Source organism: Elgaria multicarinata, chromosome 2, assembly GCF_023053635.1.
Source record: "Elgaria multicarinata webbii isolate HBS135686 ecotype San Diego chromosome 2, rElgMul1.1.pri, whole genome shotgun sequence".
Lineage (NCBI taxonomy): Eukaryota > Metazoa > Chordata > Lepidosauria > Squamata > Anguidae > Elgaria > Elgaria multicarinata.
In genome coordinates this window covers 68,558,043-68,578,556 of record NC_086172.1, presented here as the reverse complement: position 1 = coordinate 68,578,556, position 20,514 = coordinate 68,558,043, and the positions used below count along the sequence as shown (strand labels likewise).

General features: G+C 41.2%; 1 protein-coding gene across 2 annotated transcripts in view; it reads right to left on the bottom strand.

Moving 5' to 3' along the window:
- Nucleotides 1–20,514, bottom strand: part of HSPBAP1 (HSPB1 associated protein 1) — a 60,823-nt gene that overhangs the window by 31,108 nt on the left and 9,201 nt on the right. Inside the window, exons 2-4 of one of the 2 annotated variants that reach the window (XM_063116683.1) lie at nucleotides 15,550–15,642; nucleotides 13,402–13,587; nucleotides 3,413–3,597 (exon numbers count right to left, since the gene is read on the bottom strand). In XM_063116683.1, coding sequence (XP_062972753.1) covers nucleotides 3,413–3,597; nucleotides 13,402–13,540 — 324 coding nt within the window. In that variant the 5' untranslated portion in view covers nucleotides 13,541–13,587; nucleotides 15,550–15,642. The remainder of the gene's footprint in view (nucleotides 1–3,412; nucleotides 3,598–13,401; nucleotides 13,588–15,549; nucleotides 15,643–20,514) is intronic. The other variant, XM_063116682.1, reaches the window with a different exon arrangement.

The window sequence follows — 20,514 nt, the reverse complement described above, 5'->3', positions numbered from 1 at the left end:
GTTTAGCTGTCATAAGGACTCTGAAAATCCATTTGCGTTGACCATGTGTTAACTTGCAAGAAACTGTTAACTTCCAAGAAACCAGCAGGTAGTTTAGGAGGACATGCATATCATTTCATATTAAAGACGGTTTCAGTACAAAGTTTATCCTTATTATAATCTCATCTCAAAAGGGGGGAACTACTGGGCATTGCCAAAACATATGAATTAAGGAAGTATTAGGTGCATTACATCGCCAACAATTGTGCAAGTTAAACATGTGTGGTTTGATGTTAGGCCTTTCTCTTGAATCCATGTTTTGACTCTTGGATTTGATTGGCCTGGAGCCATGTAGCACAGAGGTGCTAATTAGAATTCAAGGTTGGATTAAATCTTTGCATGTGTGGTTATATCTAGGTCCTTCTGTAGAACACTTGTCTTTGATTGCTTTGGATGGTTTACACCAGGAATCATTTGGGACCGTTACCTTCTATTCTGAACCGTAGCGACTGCAATGGGGAAATCAAGTTGTATTGATCTCTGACTCAGTAATATTTATTTTGAATTAAATCATGAGCCTACAGCTAATGGCCGTCAGCTACATGATTTCTAAAGATTTCTGAACATTAAGCTTTTGCTGTGGCTGCTAAGAAGCTCATCTATGAAATCTGATTTGCTAGCAATACAAGTTCTCACTGTTTCTGGTGTTTTGTGTTAGCCTGCCAGGATTTGTTTGTGTCAAAAAATGGGCACAGGACAGCTTGAGTGATTAAGTATCATCAGGTGGCTAAGTGAATTATTTATGCGTATTTGCTTCTATTTTTCTCAGTATTAAACTTACTCTTACTTTTCATACAGTGTAGTGATGGCTGAAAACAGAGTCAAACAAACAGACAGCAGCTGCCCAACCTTTGCATGCCATTTTCTTGGCAGAAAGGTGGGGTATAAATCAAATAAATAAATAAAGCCTATTTATTTATTTTTATTTAGAACCCTTATATCCCACCTCTCCATAAGCTGTAATGCTTCTTAATATTTAAATAGTGTTTTCTGAGCATTCAAAATGCTTCACATACATTATCTCAGTAATCGTTATAACAATCCTGTGATAAAGATCAGCATCAGGGCTGCCCTCCCACGAGGCGAGGCAAATCCCCCTGTCTCAGGCGGTGGATCTGGAAAGGCAGTGGTTCCTGCACAGCCAAGGAATGTGGGGCCTCTTAAAGGGAGGCATAGAGTGGGCGGTTGTAGCAAGAGAGCACTTCGTGTGGCTCTCCAAAATGGTGAGCTGACACCTCACTCTGAGGCATCCTCAGAGCAAGGAATTGGCCTGCCTTGTGCTTCGGAGAGCCACACTTGCCGCTTTCCTTGTATAACAATGCAGCAACAAGAGAAAAGTCATCTAATGCATCATTGTTAGATTTCAATCAAAGATTTCCCAGCTCTGAGCCAATGTGGCATAGAGTGAAAAGTACAGCTCACAGCCTGCGGTTAGAGGGTCACAGTAGGACCAAGAAGACCCAAGTTCAAATCTTACTCAATCATGAAACTCACTGGCTGACCTTTGTGCATTTATCATCTCTCAGCCTAACCTACTTCACAGGATCATTGTGAGTATTGTGTCCCATTCTGGACTCTGCACTTTAAGAAGGGTATAGACAAAATAGAATAGGTTCAATGGAGGTCAAAGAAGATGGTCAATGATATAGAAGCAGTGTAGTGCAGTGGTTAGAGTATTGGAGATCTGGGTTCTAGTTCCCCTCGACCGCCACTATGGGCCAGTCACTGACTCTCAGCCTAACCTACTTCACAGGGCTGCTGTGAGGATAAAATGCAGAGGAGAAGGACTATGTAACCTGCCTTGGGTTCCTTGCAAGAGGATAAAAAGGTCAGGATATAAATGAAATAATAATTAAAAACTATAGGAAACAAATGTTATGAGAAAAGGTTGAAGGAACTGGGCATGTTTAGCCTAGAAAAGAGAGGGCAAACATGATATCACTCTTGAAATACCCAAAGGACTGTCACACAGAAGAAGGCAAAAGCTTGTTCTTTGCTGCCTCAGAGAGCAGGAAATTGATCTAACAGCCTTAAGTTACAGGGTGGTAGATTTTGGTTGAACTTCATGAGAAACAACTTAATAGTAAAAGCAGTTCAACTATCTAGATGGGTGTGGGGTGGATGAGCTCCCCCTGAAGAGAGTTCTTCAAGCAGAGGCTGGGCAGTCATGTGTTAGGGATGCTCTAGCTCTGAATTTCCTGGATCGACCAGGACATTGGATTAGATCATCCCTTTCCCAAACTCCAGATGTGTTGGACTGCAACTCCTATAATTTCCATCTACCTAAAATTACTTTTAGGATGCCTTTAAGGGTGGAATTAAGGGTGTTACAGACTAGGGCCTGTCTTCAGGGCGTCACTTCCCCAGTCCTAACCCCTGAATCTCCGTAATATTGCTGCTGTGGGGTGGGGACAGGAAACCTCATGCCAGGAGGGAGTGTGGGTACTGAAGCCCACCCACCCTCTTTCTGGCTTCCAGTGACCGTTCTCCATCTGCTTAGGAAGGCCCCTGGATTGACTCCTGAGTGATGTCACGTGGTGGAAGGGCCGTTTTGACCTCACTTCTTCGAAAAAAGTTGGAGTAAATCCCCAACTTTTCCAAAGCATAGCTTCAGGGAAAAGCCCCGTGGTGGCTGCAAATTGGCAGCTGTGTCTTATAACCAACGCAGCCACCACAGGGCTGGGAAGACATATAGAAAGAGAGCAACAGGTTGGGGAGGTTGGATTATATGGTCAACGTGCCCCCCTCCAACTCTATCATTCTATGGGGATAAAATGGGGGCTGGGTTGCAAGAACCATGTATTTGGAGGAGAAGCTGAATATATACCTCCCATATATATCTGCCCAGATTCTGAGATCATTTTCAGCAGTCCATCTCTGGGAACACCCACCAAAGGAAGCAAGGTGGGTAGCTACTAAGAAGAGAACCTTTTCTGTTGTGGTGCCCTGGTTGGGGATGAACTTCCCAGAGAGGCTCGCCTGGGGCCTACATTGTGCTTTCTTTTGGGGGGAGGGCTTCTTATTTTCCCAGGCATTTTAACTTTTCAGTTTCTGTTGTCCTTAAATACATTTCTCTATTTTAAATCTTTGCACTGCTGCTAGATTTTCTTTTGATTTTATACTGTAGTTTTAAACGTTTACGCTCTTATATTGTATTTTAGCATATTGTATTTTAGGTTTTAATTGTTGTGAAATGCCAAGAGAACTTTGGTTATCTGGCAGCATAGAAATGTAATAAATAACTGAAAGAAAAAGAAAAAACATGTACCACCAATTTTTCATGACACCAGAGACTGCCTGCATAACAATCAGAAGATTTCTTATATGTACCCCAGCAAGATCAATAAAGGACAAGAAAAGCTTAATAATGTACCTGGAAATTTTCTGGCTTGTCTTCTAATAGCTGAGCGATATACTTATAGTCAGCGTAAGTCCAGTATTTACACAAATCATAACCACTGAATGGTCCAGAAGAGCAAGAAGTCTGCCTTCCAGTCCAGGCCAGAAATTCTTCAAGCGTTGCCTCCACATAACTGCACTCTGTTTCAAACAGAGGAGCTAAAGCAATATAAGAAGAGACAACATTACATGCACACTGAATGCAACACCAATAATAAAGAACAGATATGGAGCGAGGCAGTTTAGCAGATAAAACAATAACTTTCTGTCTCGGCTCAGACTGCTGGTTAAATGCAATATAAACCCACAAATGAAATTACAGCAGCTTGGATGTCTGAGCTGAAAACGCAGCACATATGACAACACTTCTGGCTAATTCCTTACAATTGACAGTCAGCCTTTGTGCAACAAGAGGGTTTGTGTATCTCTTTGTGGTACGCAGAGAAGGGATACCTCAGCTGCTTAAGGTTCCCTTTCTGAAAAAGCAGTTGAAGGGGGAAAAGTTGCCTTAGGACGGGGAAATTCTCAGATAGATGCTATGGCTCCATTTGCAAAAAAAGCTAAGCCAGAATTCTTCAGAATTCAGGCTTCTCATTTACAAGCAAGTATGTTTATGCAACTTACCCAATTGTTCCTGTTTGGTTCCACCTGAAAGTGGAAGCAGTTAAACTAACAGGAATGTACCAGGGTAGAAAAGCTTCAGTGTTACATTTGAACCCAGACTGCTAGCTTGTTGCTCCTCTAAAAAGCCAGAGTTTGAAGCCAGTTTGGATTTGACTTCAGATCCAGGACTCTTAGAAGACTGATAAGTCAGGAGCTCAATTCGGATGCAATATTAAGCTCTTCTGGTATGTTCCTGGTTAATGTACCCAAGCCTTCCTCAACCTGGTACCCTCCAAATGTATTGGACTACATCACCCATCACCCCCAGCTAGCATGGCCAATGGGATGGTGAGCATGGTAGTCCAACATGTCTGAAGGATATTTAGGAAGGCTCTTTTAGCCACTCTTGTTTTCAGGCAGATCTAAGCGGGAGCAATCGGGCAGCATGCATGAGCATGTTTGCTCAGGAACAATGAGCCAAAATTCTGGCTGCAAACGCAGCCTATATGCGATGCTGATTCCCATCCACACTGAAGTCTAATGCCCCCAAGCTTAAAATGTATATCACTGGCAGTACTGGGATTCAAAGAACTGCTTGAACATTAGACTCTATGACCCGGTTCACATGATCAAAACAGCCCACTGTGACTTATTGAAAACAGCCGCAGTGGTCTGCAGTGCATGCAGGATGGGATTTGCATATTCAACGTACAGCTGCAGCTTGTCGTATCGTGCAAACTGTGGCAGCGGGGATTGTGCAAGGGTTAAACAACCTTTGCAGAACCCATGGTCTGTTGTTGGGTTATGCGAGGGTTGTTTAAGCCTTGAACAACCCCCTGGTGATCAGGTTCACATGACACAAGCTATGGCTGGATGTAGAATATTCAAAATGGCTGCCCATGCACCCCACAATGCACCATGGCTTAAATAAGCCACAGAGGGCTGTTTGATCATGTGAACCAGCCAAATTGCCTTATCACAAATTTCCTTTGAAATTCTACTCACTCGCCATGTGTACCTGCTGTTTGAGAAACACAACTTTAAATTCCCTAGTTTTCCTTGGCCTCTAGGCCCCCTACTCGTTCTTTGGTTTTGGGCCTCTGTTAGGTTCCTGAAGCTCCTCCTTCCTGGCCAACTAGTTTTAGTCCTGGGCCATAAATGCAGAAGATACTTTCACGAGGGGAGAAATCAAATGAAAGAGGCTTCTGGAGGATCAGGTGTCAATGGGGAAGCCCAGTTCATCCCCATGTGAATGCAGCAACTGGTCTGTTTCATGTGATGGATGTTTAATTATATGATTTGTTGCTCAGGTTTGATTATTTCCAGCAGGTTCATCTTCATAAGAAATATTTCCCCTTCTCTTTAAGTAGTAATCAGCAACATGCATTGTAAACAGAGAAGTTTAGAATGTCAGGATGTTAACCATGTTGACAACATTTCAGCATTTGGGGATTTGACTAGTACATAGATAGACAGGCAGACAGTATTCTCCCTTTTGCCTAGAGGGGAAGAAGAACAAAGAAGAAAATATGGAAGGCCCTTACAGACATATATAATGGCATATCTAGAAGGCAGCTTATGTTGTTCATTCAATAAACATCTCAAAGTGTCCCTTGCCAGTCGTATGAAAATTCAGTTGCCTATTGCCACAACTGAAGCAAGCAATCATTCCCCTGAGGAATGTGTAATAAGTACTATTATATAATATTTCTGTCATTTTGCACCATAAAATGACAAACTTAACTGTCCATTTGGGGAAGCAGCTTACTCTCAAACCTGAATTAAAAACAAGAAACAAAAAAAGTTGTTTTAAAAATATGTAGCTTCACCACACTTGTCCATGCTGCAAAGACCGGCTAGGCTTCAAAAAGTAAGCATACACACAACACAGCATGTGTGCTGCATCCAAAACATGACAATTAACTATTGACTTGGTTTCACAACATCTTAGTTCATCTAAGTAGAAAGTCTTTAAAAATTTTTTAAAAAAATCATGGATAAGGCTGTCAATGGTTACTAGTACTAATCACTATATATTACCTCCAGTACCAGAGACAGTATGCCTTTGAATACCAGTTGCTAGGATACATGAGCAGAAGGGTGCTGTTGCATTCATGTCCTGCTTGTGGGCTTCCCATTGAAGTATCTAGTTGGCCACTGTGTCACTGGGAGGACAAGACTGCTAGACAAGATAGAATCATAGAATAGTTGAGGTGGAAGGACCTAGAAGGCCATCGAGTCCAACCCCCCCTGCTCAATGCAGGAATCTACCTTAAAGCATGCTTGACAGATGGCTGACCAGCTGCACCTTGAATGCCTCTAGTGTGAGAAAGCCCATGATCTCCCTAGGTAATTGGTTCCATTGCCATACTGCTCTAACAGTCAGGAAGTATTTTCTGATGTCCAGCCAGAATTTGGTTTCCTGTAACTGGAGTCCATTATTCCGTGTCCTGCATTCTGGGATGATCGAGAAGAGATCCTGGCCCTCCTTTCAACCTTTCAAGTACTTGAAGAGTGCTATCATGTCTCCCCTCAGTCTTCTCTTCTCAAGGCTAAACATGGCCATTTCTTTCAGTCTCTCCTCAGGACTTTGCTTCCAGACCCCTGATCATTCTCCATGCCCTTCCCTGAACCTATCTCCAGCTTGTCTACATCCTTCTTGAAGTGTGGTGCCCAGAACTGGATGCAATCCTCAAGATGAGGCCTAACCAGTGCCAAATAGAGGGGAACCATTACCTCACACAATTTGGTAGCTATTAATGCAACCCAAAACAGCATTGCTTTTTTTGCAGACACATCATACTGTTGGTTCATATTCATCTTGTGATCTACAACAATTCCAAGATCCTTCTCGCTTGTAGTATTGCTGAGCCAAGTATCCCCCATCTTGTATGCACATTTGGTTTCTTTTTCCTAGGTCTGATCCAGCATGGCTCTTCTTATGTTCTTATTTTCCTTTGAGGCTTAAACAGCAAAGCATAGTTTAGAATCCAGTGAGAGTTTTTCAACAAACCCCCTGCATAATACCTTGGTGAGCCTTACAACTGATTTGCTATTTTTCAGAATTACTTTCCCTACAGCCACGCTGAACTTACTGGCTTTGTCTCTTTTCCAAAGGTTATACCTTAATTGTTAGCATATAAGGGCAGGGAACAGAACAAAAACAAGAATGGCTATTCCTTTCAAAATGATATTAGTGACAAGGGCAGTTTCAATGGTGTTTCAAAATACTTCTTTAAAATTTATAATTCATGAAGTAGATGGATAGATCTAGAGTTTCTCTCAGAAGAGACTGAGATCCAGTGTTGTTTCCTGCCTAAGGAAGGGGGTGGGGTGCATTGGGAAAGGCGCCGGTTGAGAGACTAGCTCTGGTGCTGATAAAAAATGATTAAAATCTTTAATAATTCTTGTCTGTATCTGGAATGCTCGGCGTTTCGGATTAGAAATAATCCTTCTTCAGGAGCTACAATCAATCAGATTAACACAGTTTTAAAACTTATTTACAAAACCAAACTCACATGGGATACAACACATATGGTATTCTTAACATTTCAATAGTGGTTTATTGCCTATACAATCAAATTTGATAAATAGTTTTATAAGAAATTTTAAATTTTAAAAAACGTTTCCCCACAGAAGCCCCAGTACCACCTCTTACGTTGTTCTGGATGGTCACCCAATCCTCTGGAAAAGCCTTTTAGGGGCATAGGGGGATGCAGGCATGGAGCAATTGGCAAAAATTGCCTCCCCTACCTGGAAGGAACTCTGCTCCTGGGAACTGTGGGACTAACCCAAAACGTTTTACTGGAAAGATGAAGGAGCTGTTCAGATAGGGCAATAAGATGGGCTGATCATTACTGGTGATTATCAATGAAGGCCCAATATAATATTAAGAATTGTGTGGTGTATGGTGTGTGTGGGTGTGTGGGTGTGTATCTATATCTATATATAGAACGAAGACAAATCATTACCATGAAGAGTTTAGGCAGTACAAATTCTTTAGTTTTATGTAAGGCCAACTGCCAAGAAAAAAGGGGAAGCCAGTCTTTGACACCACCACATACCTGCTTCAGTTACTGGGTGGACTGATTCCTCGCCCACTACAGTGGCCCAATTTTTATTTTTTATTTTTTTGCATTTTAATATTCTATTTTCTTTTACCTACTCATCTATGCTCCTCCTTCCCCATCCATCACATCTCCTTGTTTCATGAATTTATTTCATTCCATTTGTTTTATGCTTTTTATATTGTATTTTATATTTGTGTTTTTCAGATTGTTGGTTGCTTTTTACGCTCTTCTTGATTTTAATTTTTGTGAACCGCCCAGAGAGCTTCAGCTACTGGGCGGTATAAAAATGTAATAAATAAATAAAATAAATAAAATAGTCACATTTTATCATTATATTGCTGTATTTTTATGAATATTGTAAGGCACTTTGAGGACTCCAGTCCAAAAGCAGAGTACAAACCTAAAAACATATTACTATCTAAATTCTTAGCCTAGACAACTCTGCATAAATGTGTCCATGGAGGTTCCTGAAGGGATAGGAGGAATGGATATTTATGTTGGCTTTGTATAGTAATGCAATATCATTCTGTACTACTATACCATTCTGCATTATTTGAAATATGGAAATAGGATGGGACTGGGGTGGGGAAGTTAAGCGGAATGTTAACAAGCCTACATGTCTGAATTAGTCGTTCCCCCCCAGGATGCAGTTATAAGTTTTCACCATACCGCATGGGCGGGGGGGGGGGAGGGAAGGCTGCAGTGTTTTTACTTGCATTGTGGCATATATTTCTTGTGGCTAATCAGAGACCTCCATTTCTCATCAGAGCTAGTCCTTCCACCGAAAAGCATAAGATATGAAATTATATGCTGAGCCGAAACCATTGTTATTGGGGAAAGTAAATTGCAAGGGACCACATGAATGGCAATGACAGAACGATCATTTGCCCTTCATTCCCCCACTCATGTACAACTGCTTAAATATGGACGCCTTTTATTCTTACAAGTGAGTCAGTGCTCCGAGGGCATTCATTCCTCATTGCTCTGACGGCACGGGAATTGCTGCCATCACAAACTCATACATTTGTTCTAATTTCCTCCAGGCAAAAGAACAAGCCCCTATCGCTGTCATTTTCTATTTGACCAGCTTGGATATCAGCTCTTAACATCCAGCTCACTATCAGGTTTATTGGCTAGGAGTAGGAGGCAAACCTGGTAGTCAGCAACACAACATTTAGCTTGGAACTGTATTAAGATCTCCTCCAGGAACCACAGCTGAATCCCAAATAAGAAATCCATGAACATACAGATTACACTAAACTTTGTGCCAGGTGTAGAATCTATACGTCTGGTCTCTACAACAAACTTTTAATGTGGAAATAAAGCCCTTTTGTGAGAACGTCCCACTTGTGGGATCAATCCACACCAAAAAAAAAAGGGGGGGGCTGGAAGGTGCTGTAACAAGCAGGGTCTGAGGTTCACTCCAGTGCACCACCAACACTATGGCCATAGCTAGACAGGGCGAAATCCCGGGGATCGCCCCGGGATCATCCCTGTGCATCCACATGACGCACAGGGGATCCCCGGAGCAGAAAGGGATGATCCCGGGGACAGGGAGGGATGATCCCTCCCTTGCCCCGGCATCTTGCCCTCCCCTTCAAACCCGCTTTTTCCATGGTCTCAGGATGATTCCTGAGACGGTTTGTCTCGGTTCATCGTGAGGAGACTGGACCCGCGCACGGTGCACAGAGCTCCTCAGGAGCTCTGCGTGCATCGGGGATGGGATACGGGGAGTGAGGAAAATTAATTTTTTAAACAAAAGACTTGCCTTCTGTGCACGAGCACTCCTCGTTCTTTAAAGCAAAAAAAAAAAAAATTGCAGCCACAATGTTGCATGCCAAATGAAGAACAGTGCGATGATCTCGCTATCATAAAATTTTAAGATCGTCATGGTACAACCCCCTGGTTTAGCTGAGGCCTACATGTCTGGGTCATGTATGAATCACACTTCAAACTATTGCACCTATTTTCTTCTATATACTTCATCTCAATGCTACTTCTTGATTTACAACCGTGTATGCACACAACACATGTCATCTTGCTAGAACATGAGCCAACAGAGAAAAATTACACAAAAAAGAGATAAATGGCTATTAAAGGATGTTCAAACATCTGAAATATTTTGAGAAGAATAATCTGCTTATAATGTTCCTTGTTCCTAGGATAAGCAGGGCAAATATTTGAAAAATATATATATCAAGAAATAGGGAATCTCTCACTTAGATATTGTATTTGCAGAATTCTCACTCCTAAAGCCGTAGACAAAAGGCTGTATCACTGGCTCTATGAGCCTCAAAGCAGAGATTCTGATTTAATTTATTTCTGATTCAGCAAGAAATACAAAATTATTCATTAGGTGCGTAGTGAATAATTAAAGGCTATCACCAGTACAGTCAGGCGATGATAATGGAATAAGTAAATCAGAAAAATGCAGTTATCTTGAAAACATCAGGGCATTAAAAGAAAAAAAAAATCAGAATCAAAGGAACCAACAGGGCAATCACATTCTTCACAAGAATGACACGTTAATACACTGTGCTATTTGCATTGCGTCATCCATTTTTCTAGGGTCACTTTTTCTTGGTTGCAGAAAGACAGACCTTGTTACTTTATAACCATGAAGGGAGGGGGTTCCTCAAAGATATCGTCAACCTGTTTTAGCATACAATAGTATTTCTGCCTCAAGAAAAACAAATTGCCCCTTAGACTGGATTTTTCAAGTAAGTAATAGAAAAACACACAAAAACTTTAATCTCAAGACAAAAACTGTTTCCTGAGTTGGGTCTATCCTTACGGACTGAAGGCTACTATCAGATGGTTGTTATCAAATCCACTCGATAGTGTTGGTGGTGGCATTGTTATCCATCGCAAACCCGATTTCTAGATCTTAAGAAAGATGCCTAGAGAATGTTAGGCCTGAGACATTCGCAGCATTATTGCCCGCCCCCCCTTCATTCACACTTCAAAAGCATCCTGATTATTAACCAACAAATCCCTGAAGTCTCACTCAGAAGCACATGCAACAGAGGTAGATTTAATAAACTGGTATTGATGAAATCCAACAGTGTCTTCACCAGTGGAATGGACACCTCTGCTGGAAACTATTCTTGCTCCTCCCAATAGGCCCCACCAAATTTGGCCAAGGAGATTGAAGATCCCACAGAACAGATTTGGGAATATATAAGGGAGCAGGACAGGAAGGGAAAGTTTGTTCGTCCTTTGTCTCCAAACAGTGATGGGAATAAAAGGCAAATGGAAAGCCTGGCTCACAATCTACTCTACCACCAGCTATAAAAAGCCTGGAGGTTTATGTCAAAGCCACAACCTCCCTCTTAAACAGCAAGGGCCTCGATTTTGGGAACTGCATGCCCCTCCTCCGAGTATTGCAACATACTGCCAGCCAGAAAACTGTGGGGAAGAAAGATCTACATTTCCTTATCTCCGATATTCCAAAAAGGAATCTGGAGAATAAATGGTGACATCTATATCACTGATGCAAAAGCTTTTTAGAAGTGTGATGTGATGTGTGTGTGTGTGTGTGTGCACCTTTCATTAAAGGATTTTGCATGAATAAACCACAACAAATTATGGCAAACAGCACCAACCAGGTAGATATTTTACAGCAGCCGAGTCATTTATTCCCCCAAGTTCAGCTTTGCCTGGCACTTGCCAACATTCAACAGCCTGTGCTGGCAAGGGGGAAGCCATTATCATGCCAGCTCAGTGGGAGACATTTGAAGTTATAGACGCAATCCTTCTCTAATAAGTATTCCACTTATTCTACGTAGAGCTTCCAAAATACAACCCACCTGTGTTTTGAAAGATGGCAGTTCTAACACTGCAGTCTCCAGCAGGGAAAGGTATCCTCCTTTTCCAGAGACACTTCCTTTCACTGTTTTACGCACAGTATATTTATATACATAATTACAGTATGGTATGTTTCACGGAACATCTACAAGCCATAATCTTTCATAGTGATTACTTACCACAAAGGAAGATGCCTTGTGGATGTACCATAAAACATAACATAGTATATTCATGTGTATAAATCTACCGTACATAAATATAGAATTGTGTCACATAATAAATGGCCCAGAATGGAGCAGCCCAGTTAGTAAAATTGTCCTTGTTGAAGGAAATACATTGCATTTGAACTGAAAGAACTCTAGTAGGTACCAGTTATTTTCTGGGCACAATTCAAAGTATAGGTTTTAACCTTCAAAGCTCTAACTGGTGTGGATCCAGGATCCTTTAGAACAGCCCTCCCCAACCTGATGCCCTCCAGATATGTTGGATTAGCAATGACCAATGGCCATAACAGCTGTGTATTACGAGAATTGTAGACCAACACACCTTGAGGGCACCAGGCTGGGGAAGGCTGGTTTGGAGAATGTCTCCTCCCATAAGTATTCTGATGTAAGCTTATGTCATCAGGTAAGAACCTGCCCCAATGCCACTTCCATCCAAAGTTAGATTTGGGAGTTCAAGGAGCAGGATTTTCTCTGTGATGGCATCCATTTTGTGGAACTCTTCCTAGGAAAGCTTGTCAGGACTTTATCTGTTATGCTTCTGGAACTGGACATGGCCTTTTTATTCCCTTTTTCATTCCAGAATGTTTTAGGATGAGATGAGTTCTTATACTTTATTTTATAACTAGGTCATCTGTGCACTCATACTGTATTACTCAGTAGCCACCCAGTCTCCTCTCTGGGATCCTGCCCCAGCCACTCCCCACTGCTCCTCCCAGCCACTGCTCCCCTTCTCCCGCTTGCCTGCTGATCCATGGGTCTTACCTGAGGCTTCCGCATACACTGGCAAATCTGGGAGTCCATTGAACTCCCCCCTCCCAGCCACTCCCCCTGCTCCCTCCCCCCCCGCTTCCCCCCCCCCACTGGTTCAGAAATGATATGTTTGAATGCCAGCTGTATCAGCTTTGTTTATTTATCCAGTTGCTTAGCAACACAAAGTTCTTCACATAGCGTGGAACCTCCACCATACAAAGTTCCGTGCAATACATTGCCATGCATCACTTTAGCATATATGGATAGATAGATGCCATCTTTCGTCTGGAACTTTCTAACACCTCATATTTGCATGTGCTGCTGGTTTTATAGGCTGTTTAGTGTCTAAATGATGTTTTATTGGTTATTTTAAGATAACATTTTGGTTTTGGTTTTTAAGATGTTTAGAATGGCTGTGACAGAAATGTGGGGCAAATATTTCAGAGTAAAATAAAAAATATCAATGCAGTGACAAACAACATTGCACGTTTCATTTAACCTTCCTCTACCTGTGTCCATGTCCTTCTTTCCAAATCTAAAATGTATTCTCTTTCCAGCCAATAGCTTGGCAAGATATGTAACATTCCAATGAAGAACTGGCCAATCAAAAGCCATGTTGCAGAAGACCGCTGGTTTCTGAAGAGACATTACAATTTCTTTGGCTTGTTCTGGTGTAAAAGGTTTGACATCATCACCTACAGCATGAAAGAGAAGGATTTTGATAGATGTTTAGTCATGTGAGAACAGTTATCTGATATCTCTTGTGGCACCAAAACCATAAATTACTAAACTCTCCTGGTTAAGCTTGATTCCACCCCCACTGCATCCTTCCCAATACACTTCAAACATTTTGTTTCATTGCATTTTTGTTGCTGTCCTGACAGGGTCATTTTTTTATGCTAAATGGGAATTCAAAGCAGCATATTAACATCCAGAATACAAAATATCTTAGTAAATATTTATGATTTTCTAATGTGCAGCATAGCCCTAGCGGTTTAGAATTAGCCTGACATTAATCACAGATCTCCTAATTGATGAATGTTCAAAGTACGTGTTTTGCAACGAACATAGATTCTGTTGCAGGGAAGGAAAAACACCCCTCCTCAATGCAGATAAAAAATTCCTTCAAAAAAAAGAGAAAGAAAAAAGGACAGGGTGTTGGCAGAATGTGCTGATGCAACCAATTTTAGTTAATTAAATATTATTTGCAATGCAAGAAGTGACGAGACAGTTTTAAAAAATATTTTTATCTCCAGTTTTTTTGTGTTTTTATTTTTTTAAAGACAATAAGAATGCCACACCAAGGACTATGCTAATCCTAGATTTCAATTTAACCCTGAGATTTATATGCCCCACTGAAACTGTCAACCTGAAACGTTGGCAGCCTCGGATAAACTCTGCAGTTTTACAACAAGTGCCCTAAGGGAACATGTTGAGAGAGGAACTGCTTTTTTAAACAAATGTCCCACAAAATAAAAGGAACCAGACTTCATCTATAGATTGTTAAAAAACATTTACAATGTTGATTCATTATCCCAACAAGAATTTAATAAAAATGGTTTGTTTGTTTTAAAGATGAGGAAACTTGTTTTCTTTGTTCACGGTAACTTAAAAAAAAAAAAAGAACTTATTGATTTCAATCACAGACTGCTCTGAAGGTTAGACCAAAGAATAAAGAAACGGTAAACAAAGTCTCCCCTTTGCTTTGGATTTACAAGGTGCTATGGGTAGCATTTTATTTATTTAAAATTTCTATTTCACTTTTCAATTAAAAAAAATCTAAGTGGCTCTCAAACATTTTAAAAATCAATAACAATATCTATATCAAAGTATAGAAACATAAGACAGAAGGCAAAATTACAATCAACAGTAAATCAAGAGCAATTTAAAATAATCAGAAGTCTAAAACTACTTTAAAAACTTCATGTGTCAAAGTGAATCCAATAGTGTCTTTCTGGTATGGAAAAGTTATCAAATTTGTTGCTGAGTGAACACATAGTGGAAGGGCATTCCACAGCTGAGGTGCCACTACCAAAAATACCGGCTGCCTTACCTCAGAAAGTGGGGACACCCAGAGTCAGGTCTCCATACATCAGGGATAGGGAATACGTGGTCCTCCAAATGTTGTTGAACTACAGTTCCCATAATTGATTGCCAATGGCTATGCTAGCTAAGGCTGATGAGAGTTGCAGTTCAATGAACATCTGGAAGGCCACACATGTTCCCCATAGATAATCTATAGCACACAGGTTCATACATGAATAGCCAGTCTTTCAGAGACTTTGGTCTTACACCATTGTGGTCTTTCAAACATTAAAACTAGCACTTTGAATTGTTCCCAGAAACAAAGTGGTAGGTACTTTTATTGTATTTATTTAACATATTTTGTATACTGTGTTTTGAGGCAAAGCCTGCTTTCTTAAGTGACCAAATTTTGAGCTCTTCACCAGAGATGTCCTGCTCACTCATTGTAAATTAATATAACCCACCAAGGGGCTGTGGTTTTTCTTCTTCTTTTTTTAATGGTTGCCTTTTACTTGGTGGTTCTATAGGTCACCATTTATTTTTATGATTTCTTTCATGAGCAGCAGACCACTTGACAGCGTGACATTTCTAAGATTGAGAAGGCACGGACGAGACTTAGCCCTTGGCCTTACCCTCTGCTACGTTACTTGTCCAAGGCGTAGAGGGGGTCTCACAGGAGCTGTAATCCTTGCCTTATGTTGTTCCTTATCCTGGCAGTGGGAAATCTGTGGGTTATCAGGCAACAAGGCTGAATGCACAGAAAGCAAGATCAGACAGAGCGCATGTCCAGCTGTGAGCAACGACAGCAGACACAGCTGCATGTACAGGCAAGCTGGCTTTCAAGATGGATTAGTAACTGGTTGCTACTGAAAATATCTTTGTGATGACCTACAACCATAGATTAAGGTCAGTGTGGTTTTTTTTTAATTTACTATATGATAGATGACAATGGTAGAGGCCAAATTGAGAGGACACTACAAAAAATATGAACTCCTGCACCCTCACTCTGACATATTAGATCCTGGTGCCACTTATTTATTACAATTCATTCTAACATGCTAACTACACCGCTATTTTAATGTAATGAGGCAGAGAGTTAGCCTTTCATGATCAGGCAGCTATGCTGGCCTTATGTTTTTGAGATTTTCAAACTTCCAGTGAAACAGAATTATTCCTAATTAAGTGATGTTTAATTGGCAAGCAGCTCTCCCTTTGCCCGCCTTTTCTCATTTGCAAAAGGACATAACATGCCAAAGAAACACTGGCTAGCTTTGTCCTCCAAATAAGATCCCAACACTTTCTTCAGTGCTTACTAGAGGGTTGAAAGGAGATGCCCAAACTTGAAGATGGAAACCAGCTGGTATTTCTGGGTGTGTTTTTTTACCTTCTCCCAACGTATTTTGCCAGTCAATAAATTATTCTCCCCTTCTTTGTTTCTTCTAGCACATGGGTTCTCAACAAGGGGGAAATTCCCCCCCCGGGGGGGAATTTTAGGGTTCCAGGGGGGGAATTGGGACCACTATTCAGCAAAGTATGATGTCCTGTAGATTATGTCTTCCTACACATTATTAAAAACATCCCAGAAAAGTGTCGTGTCGTCTGCAAAAGCCAGGCCTTTGCTGTCTTTTCCCTCCCTCCCTCGCAATCCTAGAAGTTTCAAGCTTCACATTTAAAGGGGCAATGCAAAGCATGGGAGCTGAGAATGTAAAAGGGGCCATGCTTTGCGTTGCCCCTTTAAATGGGACTAACGTAGAAAAAATAAAAGATTTTCAATATTATATGCATATTATTTGGAATGCACCTTTTGTGTTAGACTATCTTGGGAAGGAGGGAATTATATTCTGAACAATGGTGAAAGGGGAGAATGGATCAAAAAAGGTTGAGAACCACTGCTCTAGCAGCTACAGAGGGGAGGATTTTTTCCTTTCACTGTGGGGGTCAGGATAGAGCTGGTGGCAAGGACCGAGAAAAGCTTGATATGCTGATATTTGTTGACCTGTGGATAGTTGTGTTATGTGTGTTTAATGTTCGCAATCTTTCATTTGGTTTTCAGCAAGATAGATGGAAATGCTTCCATATCAGGAGACACAGAAGAGGTTACAAATAAGAATCTGAAGGGTGATATACAGAACTACAACAGAATGAAAATAACTGTTAGATTTGTTATGGAGGATACACTGTTGATCTACCTATCCAATCTTCTTTTAGAACAGTAGCAATCACGGGAAAACTGCATAGGGCCACTTTGGATGCAGAAAATGTTTAATAGAGCTGAAACTGCAATAAAATGTACTACAGAGAGATTTCTGGGTGGATTTTCCCCCCAAATGTAGGTTAACATATAGCATTGAAATAAAATTGTTTTGTACACTCATGAAAATTCATCCACTTGCACAAGACCCTCCTTTTACAGCAGCCTTCCTCAATCTGTTGGTCTCCACATGTTTTAAACTACAGCTCCCATTAGTCCTGACCACTAAGCCTGATGGGAATTGAAGTCCAAACCATCCAAAGGGCACCAGGTTGGGGACAGCTGCTCTATAGGAAGAGGCCACCCCTCTCCCTATTACAGAATGTAAATATCACATCCGAAGTGATTGTGGGCAGTATTTCAAGCTACTGATCTAAAAGACGATTAGGCAGGTATAGCTAATACAAGAACATAAGAAGAGCCATGCTTCATCAGACCAAGAATCCATCTAGTCCAGCACTCTGTTTACACAGTGGCCAACCAGATGCCTGTGGGAAGCCCACAAGTAGGACATGAGTTCAACACCCTCCCACTCATGTTCACCAGCAACTAGCACTAAGAGGCATACCTCCTCTGGGACAGGAAATAATATATAACCATCATGACTAGTAGCTATTGATAGCTTTATCCTCCATAAATTTGTCTAATCCCCATTTAAAGCTATCAATCACTACATCTTGTGGTAGTAAATTCCATAATTTAAAGATGCTCAGTGTGAAGAAGTACTTCATTTTATCTGTCCTCAATCTTCCACCACTCAGCCTATGGTTCAATAGAAAGCCAGCATGCTTTATTTTTATCCACTCTCTCGTCTAACATACTGTTCAACTATAGGACACTTTAACCAGATTACTCCTTTCGTTGCCACTCTCCACTCTTGAAGATTTACCAACACACTGGCCTGAGCCACACCAAGCAGGATATAGCACTATGAAAGCGGTATATGGTATGTGTCAATGGGCGCCAACAGTTGTAAAGCAGTAGTGTGGCTCCTGCCTTTTATATACTGCTTTCATACCACTTTCATAGTGCAACTCACTCCCACCACCACTGAAAAATGCAAGGCAGGGAGATTAAGAGTAGGCCTGCTTTTTTATTTGCACATCTTTTTGTGAGCAAGATTCTACCTCTTTCATCATCTCACTTTTTTCTCAAGGAAATCCACCTCACATTATGAGAATTATATTTCCATAATTTGTTCAGAATAGAAAACAAAACAAAACCCTGACTGTACATCAGAGAACTGTTCAGATTTTTCAGTTAATTGTTCAAAATTGTGCAGAAATGGGGAAAATAAAGAATTTAACACAGCAGGCTTTTAGTAGAAACGTGGACTCTTAAATTCTTAAGAAGTTAAATGTACTGTCAATTATTTGGAATAATTTAACAAATTAGAAGAATTCATTAGATGTCAGCAGTTGTCTTCTGCCAACATACCCTGCTGATTAAGTATGCAGTTTAATTGAGAGGTTTTACAATTATTTTCCAAAGAAAGAACCAGTCTTACTAAAATAATGCCCTATTTTTAGAGTACACCATATCCAGCTGTTTTTCTAACACGTACATAATAATTCATCAACCTAACATCATGGGTTGGGAAAAACTGAGTTTAAAAAAGGAAACCCTGCATGATGGTAAAAACAGCAAGAGAGAGAAAGAGACTTAATAATATGCCGATGACAATTAACTCTCTCCCTCTAAATCCAAAGAAGGTGTTCAATTTCTAAATTAGTGTCTCATGTTGGCAATGACTGGATGAGGGATGAAACCCAATCCAGACAAAACAGAGGTGCTTCTGGTCAGTGAAAAGGCAGCTCAGGGAACAGGGATGCAACTGAGGGATGGGGTTACAGTTCCCTTGAAGACTCAGGTTTGGAACCTGGATATACTCTTGTATTCAGCATGAATGCCCATGTTACAGTGATAGACAGTAGTACATTTGCACAGCTAAGGCTAGTGCGCCGACTATGCCTGTTCCTGGAGATGTCAAAACTGGCCAAAGTGACACATGTCTTAGTTACATCCTTGTTGGGATTACTGTTATGCACTCTATAAGGGGCTGCCCATAACTTCAGCTGGTCCAGAATGCTGCAGCCAAACCACATGAATCTTTGACTGTATCAGCTTGGCAGGAGTTTCCCAGATATATAAATGCTGCCCAAACCAGATTATTAGAATCATAGAATAGCAGAGTTGGAAGGGGCCTACAAGGCCATCGAGTCCAACCCCCTGCTCAATGCAGGAATCCACCCTAAAGCATCCCTGACAGATGGTTGTCCAGCTGCCTCTTGAAGGCCTCTAGTGTGGGAGAGCCCACAACCTCACCAGGCAACTGATTCCATTGTCGTACTGTTCTAACAGTCAGCGAATTTTTTCTGATGTCCAGCTGGAATCTGGCTTCCTTTAACTTGAGCCCGTTATTCCGTGTCCTGCTCTCTGGGAGGATCGAGAAGAGATCCTGGCCCTCCTCTGTGTGACAACCTTTTAAGTATTTGAAGAGTGCTATCATGTTTCCCCTCAATCTTCTCTTCTCCAGGCTAAACATGCCCAGTTCTTTCAGTCTCTCTTCATAGGGCTTTGTTTCCAGACCCCTGATCATCCTGGTTGCCCTCCTATGAACACGCTCCAGCTTGTCTGCGTCCTTCTTGAATTGTGGAGCCCAGAACTGAATGCAATACTCTAGATGAGACCTAACCAGGGCCGAATAGAGAGGAACCAGTACCTCACGTGATTTGGAAGCTATACTTCTATTAATGCAGCCCAAAATAGCATTTGCCTTTCTTGCAGCCATATCACACTGTTGGCTCGTATTCAGCTTGCGATCTACAACAATTCCAAGATCCTTCTTGTTTGTAGTATTGCTGAGCCAAGTATCCCCCATCTTGTAACTGTGCATTTGGTTTCTATTTCCTAAATGTAGAACTTGGCATTTATCCCTATTAAATTTCATTCTGTTGTTTTCAGCCCAGCACTCTAGCCTATCAAGATCACTTTGAAGTTTGTTTCTGTCTTCCAGGGTATTAGCTATCCCACCTAATTTTGTGTCATCTGCAAATTTGATAAGTGTTCCCTGCACCTTCTCGTCCAAATCATTAATAAAAATGTTGAAGAGCACTGGGCCCAGGACTGAGCCCTGCGGTACCCCACTCGTTGCCTCTCCCCAGTTTGAAAAGGTTCCATTGATAAGTACTCTTTGAGTCCAATTCTGTAGCCAACTGTGAATCCACCTAATAGTTGTTCCATCTAGCCCACTTTTAGCTAGTTTATTAATCAGAATATCATGGGGAACTTTGTCAAAAGCTTTGCTGAAGTCAAGATATGTGACATCCACAGCATTCCCACAGTC